This window comes from Schistocerca nitens, chromosome 3 (genome assembly GCF_023898315.1).
Source record: "Schistocerca nitens isolate TAMUIC-IGC-003100 chromosome 3, iqSchNite1.1, whole genome shotgun sequence".
In the NCBI taxonomy this organism is placed as follows: Eukaryota; Metazoa; Arthropoda; class Insecta; order Orthoptera; family Acrididae; genus Schistocerca; species Schistocerca nitens.
Genome location: NC_064616.1, coordinates 794,683,072 through 794,699,072, shown reverse-complemented (window position 1 = coordinate 794,699,072; position 16,001 = coordinate 794,683,072). Strand labels below are relative to the sequence as shown.

General features: G+C 42.9%; 1 protein-coding gene across 1 annotated transcript in view; it reads right to left on the bottom strand.

Annotated features, from left to right (window-relative positions):
* The window catches only part of LOC126248813 (DNA mismatch repair protein Msh2), a 244,481-nt gene that overhangs the window by 103,312 nt on the left and 125,168 nt on the right, over positions 1-16,001 (bottom strand). The window contains exon 6 of the mRNA XM_049950222.1: positions 3,665-3,826. Coding sequence (XP_049806179.1) covers positions 3,665-3,826 — 162 coding nt within the window. The remainder of the gene's footprint in view (positions 1-3,664; positions 3,827-16,001) is intronic.

Here is a 16,001-nt window from a genome sequence, read left to right as displayed (position 1 = left end):
TGGTCGTCTGAAGTACTACAAGAATGAAAAACTAAACTCCAGACGTCACCACACAGTTATAATGCGCAGCAACCTGAAATAAAAATCAAGAAGGTGGTGCTCTGCGATTCTCCGAGCACTGACTGTTACAGCAATAAATGCGTGCTTGTAGTTTCTACGGGCAGCGAGCAGAATGTGTTAACAGCCTGATGTGTGGCACATACACACATAACAGAACACAGTATTAACTAGCTTTTGAAACCTGGCTCTTCTCCTGAAAGGATGTACACACATTCTCCTTTAGACTATTGCCTTCTTCCACCACTCTTACCTTCCTCTCTTCCCCGATCCTCCTCACTGCCTCTCTCTATATCTCTTATATGCCCTACCCCCTAAGAACACCTTTCCTCTTGTCATGCAGCTGCCAAATCATCTGTTTTCCCCACTCCTGCCTCTCACTGGTCCATATCACCTCTTTGCCTCTTGTGTCCTCATCTATCACCTCTCCACATCTGTCAGTCCAAGCAACTGCTTTCTAATAATCAGTGTCGTTGCAGCCACAGTAGTGTGCATTTGGGTTTCTGTGTGTGTGAACATGTCTATTTTCTGCCAGAAGCAGAGTCATGGCTCGAGAAGTTGGTAGTACTGTACCCCGTGTGTCTACGTGCCACATATCAGTCTGCTAAAGGTGTGTGGTTGTCTTCCCTTTATTTTAGGTATTAATATAACGTTACGATATACATGGTATTAAATTTACAGATACTTTGCATTAAGGTTCAGCAGAAATGGCTGATTAAAGTGATACAGTTATACATACAATTACTTTTCATATACCATTATACATCAGTGTCACAATTCTAGGTTTTTCCACAAATTCCATAAACTTCTAACGTAACCTGATCTGTGTCTTGTCTCATATTGATGAGGAGAAAAGCGATTCCCTCCAAAAGTCGCAGGTTTCTATTTGTGAAAATACATGCTTTGAATGATCACTAGTTTTAGCTTTTCAATCAAGATTTGCAACATTGTTTTTAGTTCTCACTTTGGCACGGATTAAGTCAAAATTCAGGATGCGGAGGGTGCATAGACACGCAACTTTTCTGCACTGATCACTAATTCTTAAACTGAGTGAAAAAATGCCATATCAAATTTAAATTGTTCATAAGATACAACCAATTGCACATAGGGTAAATATTTGGCAATATGAGATTTGACATATCAAAATTACACATTTCAATCACTCTAGAGATATGGGGTGTGTGTCAAACAAATTTTTTCTTCCTATTTATTCAACTTTCATATCAAGTAATTTTTACTTCTTTAGTTTCTTTCAGCCATCTCTGGTAAATAATACGAGGTGCGGCTAGAAAAAAACCGGACTGATGCTGGAAAAAACATTTATTTACAATTATTTACAATTTCATGTTATCTCCTTCAATGTACTCTCCTCCTCGGTCTCTACACCGCTCCATACGAATTTTCCACTGTTCATAGCAGTGCTGCAGATCATTTTCGGTAAGTCCATACATTACTTCCGTCACTTTTTCTTTTACTGCTTCAACAGTCTCAAATCTAGTTCCTTTCAAAGCTGACTTGACTTTAGGGAAAAGAAAAAAGTCACAGGGGGCCAAATCAGGTGAGTAGGGTGGATGATCTAAGATGGGAATGTTGTGTTTTGCCAAAAACGTCTTCACTGACAATGCACTGTGAGCTGGGGCATTGTCTTGGTGAAGGATCCATGACTTTTTTCTCCACAAATCGTTCCGTTTTCTCCGTACTCGCTCACGTAGGGTAGCCAGGACGCTAATGTAGTAATGCTGATTCACTGTTTGTCCCTCTGGTACCCAATCAATGTGCACAATCCCTTTGATGTCAAAAAAAAAAAACAATCATCATTGCCTTGAATTTCGATTTTGACATTCGTGCTTTTTTTGTCGTGGATAACCAGGAGTTTTCCAATGCATCGATTGGCGTTTAGTTTCGGGATCGTAAGTAAAAAACCACGATTCATTGCAAGTAATAACATTTTGTAAGAAGGTGGGATCACTTTCAATGTTTTCCAGGATGTCGGAACAAATCATTCTTCGGCGTTCCTTCTGTTCAATTGTGAGACACTTTGGAACCATTTTTGAACACACTTTGTTCATGTTGAAACTTTCATGAAGAATCTGCCTAACACTTTCCTTGTCAACTCCTGTTAACTCAGACACTGCTCTGATTGTTAAACGGCGATCTTGTCGAACAAGTTTACCGATTTTTTCAATGTTTGCATCAGTTTTTGTTGACAATGGTCTGCCAGTGCGAGTGTCATCACTGGTGTCTTCGCGGCCATCTTTAAATCGTTTAAACCACTCAAACACTTGTGTTCGCGATAAACAATCATCGCCGTACACTTGTTGTAACATTACAAACGTTTCACTTGCAGATTTTCCTAGTTTGAAACAAAATTTGATGTTAACACGCTGTTCTTTCTGTACACTCAACATTTTCCGACGCACAGACAAAACGTCAACTACTTAAAACAGACGCCACGGGCAGACTGAGTGCAGGAGGCAGATGAAACTCTAGCAGTAGGTGGAGCGAGAGTCACGTGACAGGCCACGCGACTTTCAGCCTTATTGCATTCGTTTTATTGTTTCACCAGTACTAGTCCAGTTTTTTTCTAGCCACACCTTGTACAGAAGAAGTATTTATTCTTAGTACCTCAATTTTCAAGCCTACTTTTAGCAAAAGTATATGAGGCAATTCCTGTACAATGCATTATATGGTTAGAATATTTTTATGTGAAGAGTGGGAGACTGTTGTTACTTACAATAAAATTTCTTAAAACTATTCATGTTAGGGCAAAGTTCTCATTTTTATCAAATCTTTGAATTCTCTCATTACTCTAGGGTAGCCAGTAGTCAACTTCTTCCAGGCATGTACAAGTCTGTGGCATGCATTGTTTGGAGGCTGTTCCTTGATTTTGAACTCATCTTCCATAAGATACAACCAATTCCACACAGGGTAAACATTTGGCTACTACACCATCTTCAGTCCCCAGACCGACATGTAAGAAGATTCTACCTCAGTTGTGATCAAAACGGGGGCCAGCAATACTGACATCATTTCATTTTTGCAATAGCGGTCACTTCAACCATCATCTGCCGGCAACAGCTGGGTCCCACAATCATCTCTAAAAAGATGAACATACAGACACATTCAGGGTAACTGTGGAAAACAAAAATTGGGATGTTCGAACAGCGATCTGCATCACTGTCCTCCAAAATAGAGACATGATTCTTACCACTGTACAATCTCGCTCGCCAACACTTACTCAGATACCTGCATATGTACACATGGTTGCTACAGGCACACACGAGTAAGAAAATCTGAGGTAGAAGTGCTGAAATTAACCAATTTGTAACACAAAAACTGTGAGTCTATATGACTTTTTTTCCTTTTCTTTCTTTAACAAAAGTTAGTGGAGGGAAGACTAGTTTCAACTTCACAGATGGTCTGCCAAGCAGTCAAAATTGAAATTATCATACAGTGGGTAAACGTTGGAGACAATGTGCTACTTTTGACATTAAAATCTATTTAAATATAGAAATTATAATTCATAGTTACCCACACTGACAACTACTAGTTAGTCTTACACCAAAGCCACAAAATAACTATTATTTACAACTGTCACAACATTTACCTGCAGAGCTCCTTTCAACTCTGTATCTGATGGTGGTACAATACACTCCTTGGGACCTAACTGCACTATTAATGTCTCCAAATTAGAAAAGTATTCATCATCTGGAAATTCGGTGACAGACATTCTGCGTTCCCCAACATCTACATATGCAAGACCAATAACCTGCAACAAAAACATACAGCAATGATGGCATAAACATTTTGACAATGCTAGTGTGAGTATTTTTTTTTCACTGTCAAACACTGGCATTATAGGTGTAGCAGGACACAGATTCGAAAGCTACTTTTGGATTAATAGCTGAACGTATGACAATATCAGTATGTGCAACATACATGTTTTGCTATTGTTAGTGGAAATCTACATCAACTTTGTGAGTCAATGATTTACATAATTACAATACCAGAAGAAAAAATGACATTCATTACACAACATTAAAGTTACCTTCAGCACAGAAAGGAGTGTACAATGCTGCAACTAAAATTTTTGGTTACTTTCCCAGACATATAAAATGTCTGCTGACAATGAAGTAAAATTTGAAAACAAACTGAGAAAGTCTCTCCTTGAAAACTACTCTTGTTCCACTGAAGAATCTCTATTATTGTAATGAGTAAAAGATGGTGGGTAATATTTATTTACTCACAGCTGCATATTTGCTGAAAAGAAGTATCATCTTATAAATGTTCAGCATGTAACCATATTTACAAAGTAATTTGCAATGTGAATATAAAATGACACATTCCACATCATTATGATTTATCGTGCAAAATGATCCATGAACTAACTAACTTGATGAAGGCTGCCCAGAACAGTAACAACAACAATAGTGAGACCATTGTTTTCCATTATGCATTTGATGCAGTAAAATGTTCAGAAGAAATTTACTGCGCTTCCAATGCATTTAAAAAGAATTACACATAAGATCTGGCAAAGAACAACAACAGAATAAATTCCATACAGTTTTGTCGCCATTTTCATCTCTCCTTTATCTCTAGTTGGGACATTCATGGCACTTCTTGACCTTCCCTCAATCTTTCCAATATTCTACTTTTATAACTATTTTGATTCAGCCCAGACTCCTCCACCTTACACTAGTCTTTATCGAGTCAATCTGTCTTGCTCTAGGCCTCCATCTTGTCCTCAAACTTGGCTTTCATTATTTGTTTTGGTACTTTTCCATCTTATATTCTCTTTACATGTCCAAACTATTTTCTTCTCAATTCTATCAATCAACTTATTTACTCCAATTCCCTTCCTAATATCTTCATTCCTTAATCTCTCTCCCCCTGTCTTCACTAACATGCTTCTTAGAAATTTTATTACACTGACTTGGACTCTAGTCTCATTTCTTCTTGTCATTGTCCATGTCTCTGATGCAAATGCCAGTATGGGTGAAAAGTACTTTTTGTACAGCACTTCCTAAAATTTCATTGGCACCTTCCTTCCCAGACTAAACCCTTCACACACTGGTAAAATGCATTGTTCTTTTGTACCCTTTGCCGATTTCTGTCTCCATTCACGCATTCTGCATTGACACACTTCCTATACATGTAAAGTTGTCCTTTGTCCTTTCCCTTCGCTGTCTCATCTGGTTACCACCATAGCCTCGGTTCTCTCCACACCGTATTTCATGCAATACTTCTCTGAAATGTTTTCATTCAAAACATCTAATGGTTCTTGTACATCCTTACTGTTAGTACTCCACAACAAAATAGCATCAGTAAATAGCAATAATTTCAATCTGCTTCCTCCGTGAGCTACTTACGTCTCTCACACAATTGTGTGACATCACATTTCCCTGTCTGAACCTCATAACATTCCTAAACCAATCAGTTCTTCCAACATAGGAAATTTTTGTCATACAGTGTTTGAAGAACTTAAATTGTTTGTTTTCCAACTCCCTTTCTCTCCAAGGTTTCCCATATCTTTTCTCTGGGGACACTACCACACTCCTTCAATAAGTCAAGAATTGTCATTATCAGATCTTTTTCATACTCACAGTTTTGTATCTGCATCAACATACACTGATAAGCAGAAAGATTGTGATCACTGCCCTCAGCAAATTCAAAGGCTTGCACGCTCTGTAAAGCAAGGTAGGCGGCGAACTGTGACAGATCTGATGGTTGTTTTGGAGCACACTAGTCATGGCACATTGTTAAACATCATACTCTGTAGCTGATGACCACACGTGTTCCATGTTGAACCAACACCACCATCGGTTGGAATTGCAATGGGCAAGGGATCAAAGAGACTGGATAAAAATGTGACACCTGGCCAGATTAAACACGTTTCTTGTTGCACTGGGTCAATGGTTGTGTCCACATAGGTCATCACTGAGGCACATGGCTACTTGAAAAATCACTGCACCATGGACACATGCTGATGGGGACAGTAATATTCTATGGGGAGCATTCACTGATGTAACACTTTTGGGATGCAACTGGCAACATGCTGCGCGACCACAAACCACTGACCCATAATTTATGGGACTTACAGGACCTGTGAGTAGATAGCTGGTGTCACATACTTCAGGAAACCTACCAAGGGCTTATCAAATCCATGTCATGCAGAATCATTGCTGCATTGAATTCTAAATGGGGACCACCACACTACTACAAAAGTGGTTATAATGTTTTGGCTCATCAGTCTACATTGTTAAACATTGGTAAACTAATGCCTTTATTTGGTAGAATACTATCTTTCCCTTTTCTATCAGAGCAAAAACATTGCAACTATATTCCAAAATTTATGAAAAATAATGGTGGATAGCATGCCAATCAAATACTCGCTTAAACTGTAAGAGAAAGAACAGAGTCCTAAACAACTACACAACATACAGTTAGCTGTCCACAGAAATTAATTAGAATCATTTGTAAACTGGATTTCCAAACAGTTTTCAATGTCTTTATTTCAAGTACAGTACATACACTCCTGGAAATTGAAATAAGAACACCGTGAATTCATTGTCCCAGGAAGGGGAAACTTTATTGACACATTCCTGGGGTCAGATACATCACATGATCACACTGACAGAACCACAGGCACATAGACACAGGCAACAGAGCATGCACAATGTCGGCACTAGTACAGTGTATATCCACCTTTCGCAGCAATGCAGGCTGCTATTCTCCCATGGAGACGATCGTAGAGATGCTGGATGTAGTCCTGTGGAACGGCTTGCCATGCCATTTCCACCTGGCGCCTCAGTTGGACCAGCGTTCGTGCTGGACGTGCAGACCGCGTGAGACGACGCTTCATCCAGTCCCAAACATGCTCAATGGGGGACAGATCTGGAGATCTTGCTGGCCAGGGTAGTTGACTTACACCTTCTAGAGCACGTTGGGTGGCACGGGATACATGCGGACGTGCATTGTCCTGTTGGAACAGCAAGTTCCCTTGCCGGTCTAGGAATGGTAGAACGATGGGTTCGATGACTGTTTGGATGTACCGTGCACTATTCAGTGTCCCCTCGACGATCACCAGTGGTGTACGGCCAGTGTAGGAGATCGCTCCCCACACCATGATGCCGGGTGTTGGCCCTGTGTGCCTCGCTCGTATGCAGTCCTGATTGTGGCGCTCACCTGCACGGCGCCAAACACGCATACGACCATCATTGGCACCAAGGCAGAAGCGACTCTCATCGCTGAAGACGACACGTCTCCATTCGTCCCTCCATTCACGCCTGTCGCGACACCACTGGAGGCGGGCTGGACGATGTTGGGGCGTGAGCGGAAGACGGCCTAACGGTGTGCGGGACCGTAGCCCAGCTTCATGGAGACGGTTGCGAATGGTCCTCGCCGATACCCCAGGAGCAACAGTGTCCCTAATTTGCTGGGAAGTGGCGGTGCGGTCCCCTACGGCACTGCGTAGGATCCTACGGTCTTGGCGTGCATCCGTGCGTCGCTGCGGTCCGTGTCGTGTCTCTTTGCAAGAAGCTTTGCAATTCTCTTTCTTAGTCCTGGCACTGCACACGTGACACACACAAGCAGTATATTTCTTGGTAGTTGGAGGTATGTGCTGCAAAAAATGTGTCTCTGTTAGCCTTCCCACAGTTCCTTCATTCCTTTGTATGACTTGAAGTGTACCATCTTCAACAAGCTGAGCTGCAAGCATTGTTATGAAGTCTGTTATTGTTAGTTTCTTGTTGTGCACTGCAGGCACTGGTCTCTGATATCCACTCCAATTTTATTCAGATTGTAATCCAGTACCTGAAGTGGTTTCATTACTACAGACCCATTTTTCTTAGTATGCTTATCAAATGCCTGATGCCTTGTAGACAATGTATATACGTCCCTCTTATCCTTCCACTTCATTGCCAATACATTATCTTTACGCTGAAAAGACATTTTGAGCTTTCTCAGTTTATTAGATACTAAATCTTTAGGTAATCCTTTCCTACATTTGTTCACAGTACCAACAGCTCCAGTACCTCTGTCAGCCAGTCGTTGAAAAAGCTCTGGACTGGAATAAAATCGGTCTATATACACAGTATGACATCTATTCAGCAAGCCACTGTCAGATAACAATCGCAATACAACAGCAGACGAAAAATTGTCAGCATAAACTTCAAAGTTTACAACATAGCCACTACTGGCTTCAGCAACAGCATAAACCTTTAGTCCATACTTATGAGGCTTATTTTGCATGTAAACATGGAAGCTCACACACCTCAAAATGGGCATATGCCTTCATCAATTGTCAATTTCTCTGAGGGATGATATGCCTGGATACATCGCTCCTTCAAATTCTAATAATAAGGTAAAACTTTATAAAGTGGGTGAAATCATTCTTCACCTGGTTTTTTCTGTTTAGAATTGTCAACAAGATGCAAGCACGACAGAATCTGAGTAAAACGCAAAACAACTCATAACTTGGGGACAGAAATTACAACTAAGAACAGGATTAGTGCTCCAGTGCTCCACAATGTTTGGCTTTCTTGAAATACACATGTGGAAAAGCATACTCAAGAAACGCCTCATCTCACTTTTAGTCACTGGCTTCCAGGAACTCAAAACTGAATTCGGCTTCATGTTATTTCCTCCTCTTTTCTTCTGGATTGTCTGTGATGCATACAAATTTGTCTGTATATTGAGCTCTTTTATGTCACTGTCAGTAAGAAACACTTTACTGCAATCCAGTACAGAACTTGAGTCATCAATATTCACTAGAATCTGCCCGGGTGTAGTGTTGACAGACAGAGGTCGGTAGGTGTCAAATTCAGTCCAGTCAACATCTTTTGGGTGTGGCGCAGCCACTGGATTTGAAGTAACACCTTCAACATCATTCTCATCTGCCTCTGAAGAAAAGATGTCGTCGATCTCACTCTCTAAAAGGAATATCACATTATATGTAACTACCTATATCTCTTACAGAAGACATGTTCAGTAGAAATGTGTGTACTGCACAATTACGAGCAGTGATATGCCGTTGAAAATTCGGGAATACGTACCTTCAAACACACCATTGTATTAAGAATAATCAGAATCACTCTCTACATTATCCAGAGTGCTGCTATCATTAATCAAATCCGCGATTTCTGCGTCTGATAAACCCCGCCAAGACATGATTACAAACATGAAATAACAACGACAAAAGGAAGACTGAGAACACAAAGATAAGTTTTAACATGAATTACGGTGCTGTAGACAACACTGTTGTGATATCTATGGATGCATTTTGTTACTAAACATCTGTAACACGTATAACGCTGGCCAAACCTGTAGAAAAATTGCAGTGCTTTGCATTAAATTAAATGTAGCGGCCCGTAAATTTTACGGGTTTGGCGCTTAGAGTGTTAAAGATGAGGTACCCCAGAACATTATTCCATATGATGAAATTGAATGAAAATATGCAAAATATGGCAACTCACTGATTTCTCTTTCACCAAGATCTGCAATGATTTATATTGGTTAAATTACTGAGTACCACTTGCTGCATTCTTTTGGTTATACATTATATTACCCATTGGGTGGCTATACTATCAATTCCACAAAACTTCAATTTATCTAGGAGAATACTATGAGTGGCACAGTCAAATGCCTTAGATAGGTTGGAGAAAATAACAACTGGTATTATTTTATTACACGACATTTGCAAAATTTGTTGACTGAACACGTAAATGGCATTCTCAGTAGAGCGACTTTTCTGACATGCAAACTGCTATTTGCTGAGGATATTATTATTGCTAAGGTGAAGTGCTATTCTAGAATACATCACCTTCTCAAAAGTGTTGGAAAATAATCTCAGCAGGGCGAAACAGGTCAGCAGTTATTAACATCTTTCCTATCACCTTTCTTATATAGAGGTTTGACAATTGCATATTTCAGTCTCTCTGAAAAACTGCCTCGAGTTTGTGATGCATTACATATTTCAGATAAGACCGCACTTATTTTGTGGAAATAAATCTATGAGAAACACCATCCAAACCAGTTGAGCTTTGATCTATGAAAGAACATATAATTTTCTTAATTTCAGTAGGAGAAGTTGGTGATACAAATGACTGCATTTAGTTTGAGTTACTTTTTCAACATATTGCTGTGATTATTCTCTTGCACTGTTTGCCCTTATACTTTCTACTGTACTTAAGACATCATTATTAAATGCATTTGCTATCCGTGATTCATCATTTATAGCCCTTCCATTCGGTTCAATAGTGATGTTATCCCATTCTGTGGCTGGTTGTCCTGTCTCTTATTCTACTACATTTCTTATAGCTTTAGGTCTATTGACAGTATTACTGATTTCTGACATTATGTGCATGTACCTCGATTTTTTAATAACCTTTCTTAGTAATTTTGAGTAGTTTTTGTAGTGTGCAATTACTGCTGGGTCTCTACTTGTTCTTGGTGACACATACATTTCCTTTTTCCTTGCACAAGACATTTTACTCCTCTTAGTGATCAACGGGTTTTTACGTCGCTGTTTAACGTCTCTTCTGATTAGCTTATGTGGAAAGCTGTTTTCAAATAATGATATGAATTTATCATGGGATAGATTAAACCTTACATTAGCATTTAATTAATTTTAAGTTTCATCCCAGGTTTTCTCTTGTTAACTATTCTTAAAAACATTTGTCCTTGAGTCATTAATTATTGTAACTGGTTTCCACTGAGGAGTATCCATACTGGAATGTTCTAAGTTTATTGGGTAAATAGCTATTTTCTTGCTTTGAGCTTCATCAAAGAAAACATTATCAATTAAATTTATCTCTCTTACTCCAAACTGAGCCAGGTATTCTCCGTAGTCAAATGGTGACAGATTACAAGATGCAAACTGTTCAACTCAGTGACGCAACCCAATCCACTTTACCAGACGGCATTCTCAATCAATTGCAAATCTGTGTTAACACAAGCATAAGTAAACCAGAAGTTTTAGGAAAGACATTTAGAGTACCAGCTTGTGTTGACAATTTCGGTCAATGAGATATTGAGATTCCATATGGAAAGATATTTGGAGGTGAAGAAAAGGTTATAGAAACCAAAGTTCTATGTGAAGAACAATTTAAGCCAAGTAAGATTGGTTGGTTGGTTTAAAAGAGGGGAAAAGGGACCAAACTACGAGGTAATCGGTCCCTTGTTCCTAATAAAACAATGCCACAAGTGTGAGAATAAAATAGACAAGACATATAACACAAAATGGAAAGAAATGAAAGACTACAAGAACAAAGGAGAGGCAATGAACACTAAAAGGAATGAAAGAGGACAAGAGAACAACAGACAGATACAAGAAACAGTTAGAAGAGAGTAAAAACAAGGAAGCAAATTACAGTGGTTCGCCGACCACGAAAATAAAAAGGAAAAGCCAGCCACCCTGCAACACATTAAAACCTTCACCCTAAAAGCACTAAGGTGGAGGACACAGAGGGACAAAGGACACACGCTAAAATTCAGATCGAATGATAAAACCCACCCTTATGGATGAAATGTAAAACCAAATCAGTTGATGAGGCGTTGTCTGCTAAAATCAATGATAACGAGTCCGGCAAGCGAAGATGAAGTCGCAAGGCAGCCAAAGAAGGACATAACAGAAGAATATGGGCCACTGTCAACTGGGCACCGCACCGACACCGAGGCGGGTCTTCACGGCACAGGAGGTAGCCATGGGTCACCCATGCATGGCCAATGCGGAGCCTGCAGAGAACCATAGAGTCCCTGCGAGACGCCCTCATCGAGGACTTCCACACATTCGTGGTCCCCTTAATGGCTCATAGATTGTTGTGCGTACTGAGATTTTGCCATTCCATCTCTCAAAGCTGAAAAACCTTGAAATGTAATAACGAACGCAGGTCACTTGCGGGGATGCCCATCTCCAGAAGTGGTTGCCGTGTAGCCTGTTTGGCCAGCCTATCAGCAAGTTCATTTCCTGGGATTCCAACATGACCAGGAGTCCAGACAAACACCACTGAACGACTGGACCGTTCCAGGGCATAGATGGACTCCTGGATGGAAACTACCAAAGGATGACGAGGGTAGCACTGGTCCATAGTTTTCAGGCTGCTCAAGGAGTCAGTACATAAAAGAAAAGACTCCCCAGGGCATGAACTGAGGTAATGAAGTGTACGAGAAATGGCCGCCAGCCCTGCAGTGAATACACTGCAGCCATCGGGTAACGAATGCTGTTCAATATGGCTGCCGTGCACATAGGCAAAGCCAAAACGACCATCAGTCATCGAACTGTTGTGTAAACCACTTCAGAGCCCCAGAACACGTCAAGCCGCAGGGTTAATGGAGTCTTTCGGGCCACATGAAAGGTCCAGACAAAGCTGTGGCCAAGGCGTACACCATGGAGGCATACGTGAATGGACCGCAAGTAGAGGTGGTCAAGGGAAGGACTCCAGTTCGGAGAGAAGGGACAGCATGAGAACCGCAATCGTTAGCCCCGACCTGGGCCGCTGATGCAGGAGATGGACTGCCGCAGGCAGGAAAAGGAGACGGTCATTCGGATGCTCAGGGGAACTACAAATGTGTGCTGCATAACTAGCGAGCAGTTGCACATGTCTGATCTGCAATGGCGGGACACCAGACTCCACCAGTACACTGGTCACCAGACTCGTCCTAAAAGCTCCTGTCGCTAGTTGAACCCCACAGTGGTGCACAGGGTAGAGTAAATGCAATGCTGAAGGTGCTGCCGAACCATAAACCACACTCCCATAGTCAATACGGGATTGGACAAGGGCTCTGTAGAGCTGCAGCAGTGTAGAGCAATCTGCACCCCAACTGGTGTTACTCAGGCAACACAGGGCATTGAGGTGCTGCCAGCACTTCTGCTTAAGCTGACGAAGATGAGGGACCCAAGTTAATCGAGTGTCGAAAACCAGTCCTAGGAATCGATATGTCTCCACTACAGTGAGTGGATCATCATTAAGGTAAAGTGTTGGTTCCGGATGAACAGTACAATGCCAACAGAAGTGCATGACACATGACTTTGCAGCTGAAAACTCAGACGTGGGCTACAGCCCATGACTGCGACTTGTGGGTGCTGCTCAGCAACACCAGTACTGGAGCAGCAGTACGAAATGCAGAAGTTGTCTGCATACAGAGAAGGTGAGGTGGAGTGCCCGACAGCTGCTGCTAGACCGTTAATGGCCACTAAAAATAGAGACACTTAATACAGAGCTCTGCGGGACTCCATTCTCCTGGATATGGATGGAACTATGGGAGGCACCAATTTAAACACAGAAAGTACAGAGCAACAGAAAGTTTTGGATAAAAATCAGGAGTGGGCTCCAGAGACCCCACTCATACAATGTGGCAAGGATGTGATGTCACCAGACCGTGTCGTATGCTTTACGTAAAGTCAAAAAATACGGCAACCAGGTGTTGGCGTCTGGAAAAACATTGTTCGGATGGCAGACTCGATGGACACAAGATTATCAGTGGTAGAGCGACCCTGGCGGAAGCCGTCCTGACATGGAGCCAGCAGGCCATGTGACTCCAGGCCCAACCCAACCGCTGACATATCGTAAGTTCCAGCAGGTTACAAAGAATGTTGGTGAGGCTCATGGGCCACTAGCTATCCACATCAAGGGGGATTTTACCGGGTTTGAGCACCAGAATGACAGTGCTCTCCCGCCATTGTGATGGAAAGATGCCATCGCACCAGATCCGGTTGAAGATGATGATGATGCGTCATTTGTAGACAGATGAGAGATGTTTAATCATCCGGCTGTAGATCCTATCAGGCCCGAAAGCTATGAGGCGCTCCAGGGAAGGGTGCCGCTTATTCCACTGTAGAGCTCACTGACCCTCCTTAATTGCTTCAGCGACTTCCAGTGACCATCATGGGACTGCCTTACGCCGAGGACACCCTAAAGAGCAAGGGGTTGTGTTTTCTGCCGCAGAAACAATTGTTGTAGTCACCTGCTCAACCATCACATCGACGTTACCGTGTGGGGGAGATTCAACGGTGACAGCAGAGATGAAAGTGTCCCAGTCCACCTTGTTTAAAGCCTACCTTGGGACGAGTCCGAGGGCTCACACTGGACCAGTGAAAGGAGGATGGGGAACTGGTCACTACCACACAGGTCGTCATATGCCCTCCAGTGGATAGGTGGGAGACGTCCTGGGCTGCGAATGGATAAATCAATGGCCGAGTAACTACCATGAGCCACACTGAAATGTGTGGTGGCCCCAGTGTTTAAAAGGCAGAGGCCAAACTGAGACAAAGTTTCGACATCTCTGCCCCAGCCAGTAAGCATGGTACCACCTCACAACGGGTTATGGGCATTTAAATCTCCCAAAAGTAGGAAAGGATTATGGAGTTGATCAATCAGTGCAGCTAATACATTCAGGGGTACTGCACCATCTGGAGGAAGATACACATTGCAGACAGTTATTTCCTGCGTCATCCTTATTCTGACAGCCACAGCCTTAAGAGGGGTTTGAAGGGGCACATGTCCACTACAAACTGAGTTTAGGACACAAACTCCACCTGACACTCGATTATAGTCGCTACAGTTCCTGTAATATCCCTTATAGCCGCTAAGGGGAGGGGTCCACGTAACTTGGAACCAGGGTTCCTGGAGGGCGATGCAGATAGCAGGTATAAAGCTTAACAGTTGCCGTAGCTCAGCCAGGTGGTGGAAAAAACCGCCGCAGTTCCACTGCAGGATGACATCCTGAGACTGGGAAGGCATGGAACATTCAAAGAGGCAGTTTACGCCTCTGAGTTACCTGCTGCCACTGACTTTTTGCCTGAGTCGTCTATATCAATTGTGTCCGAGGGTCTGGCGAGATCTAGGTCCTCAGAGGGCGTCGAAATCTCCACCCCATCCTCAGATGCAGAGCTTGTAGGTAGTGGTGGTGTGGGTGCCATCGCAATTTCATTGGACTTAGGGGTTTTCTTTTTTGATTTCTCTTGCTGCTCCTTGGGGTTCCCTGGCTGGAAGGACTTCACTGGCTCAGCCTCCGGGACTGAGGATGACCGTGAAGTCCTACGACCAACAGCTTTGGGCTCTTCAGCCACTGGCGGGTGTCGTCTTTCCCGCTAGCAGAAACCTGGGAAGGGAGTGACCCAAGGGACCTCTCTGTAGCGAGAGAAGCTGAAGAAGGCTTACGTTTCTCCCATAGTGTGGCCAGGGAGGGTAACGACTTGGGGTCGTACTTCTGTGCAATGAATCGAGCTCGTGATCACTTAGAGACTACTGGCATTTCACCACTAGCAAGAGATGATGGGACTACGCTTCATCGCGTGTCATCCGCCCTGATGCCACCCACTCCGACCAGGGGCCCTCCCCATGGGCGCCACAGAGAAGGTCACCTGGTAGGATGGCCATTGCCGGGAGTCCCGATGCCCCAGGGAGATGGGCATCTACCCCTTGGCATACGTGGGGAGTTAACGGTGCAGGGATCAGCAGAGCGATCCCTGTGTGGTCGGGGAGCTACAACCAACAGGGTACATGGCAGCCTCACCACAATGAACTGGCTACCGTGCTGGATATCAGGTACAAAGAGGTCCATGGTCATCGTCGACGCAGAAAGCTACACTGCATAGTGCATGGTGGAAAATGCACCCAGGAAGGTGTCCTCGCCCAAGAGGTGGAGAATGGGTGGGACTGCAATGCGACGACAAGAAAGTGGGCTAAAGATCTCAGTGCACGATGTCATGATGCACCATGTAAAGTGCCCTTTCCCAACTGGTTCGCTGTTTGGGAAAATGTTGAAGAATGGAGGTCAAACCCTACAGGGGATCATCACATAAAGGCCAAAACGTGTTGAACTCCTTTTAGTCGCCTCTTACAACAGGTAGGAATACCTCGGGCCTATTCTAAGCCCCGGACCTGCAGGGGGAGCCAAGTAAGACGAAGAATTTGCCAATGAGAAAGGTTTGTGCAATTATGTCT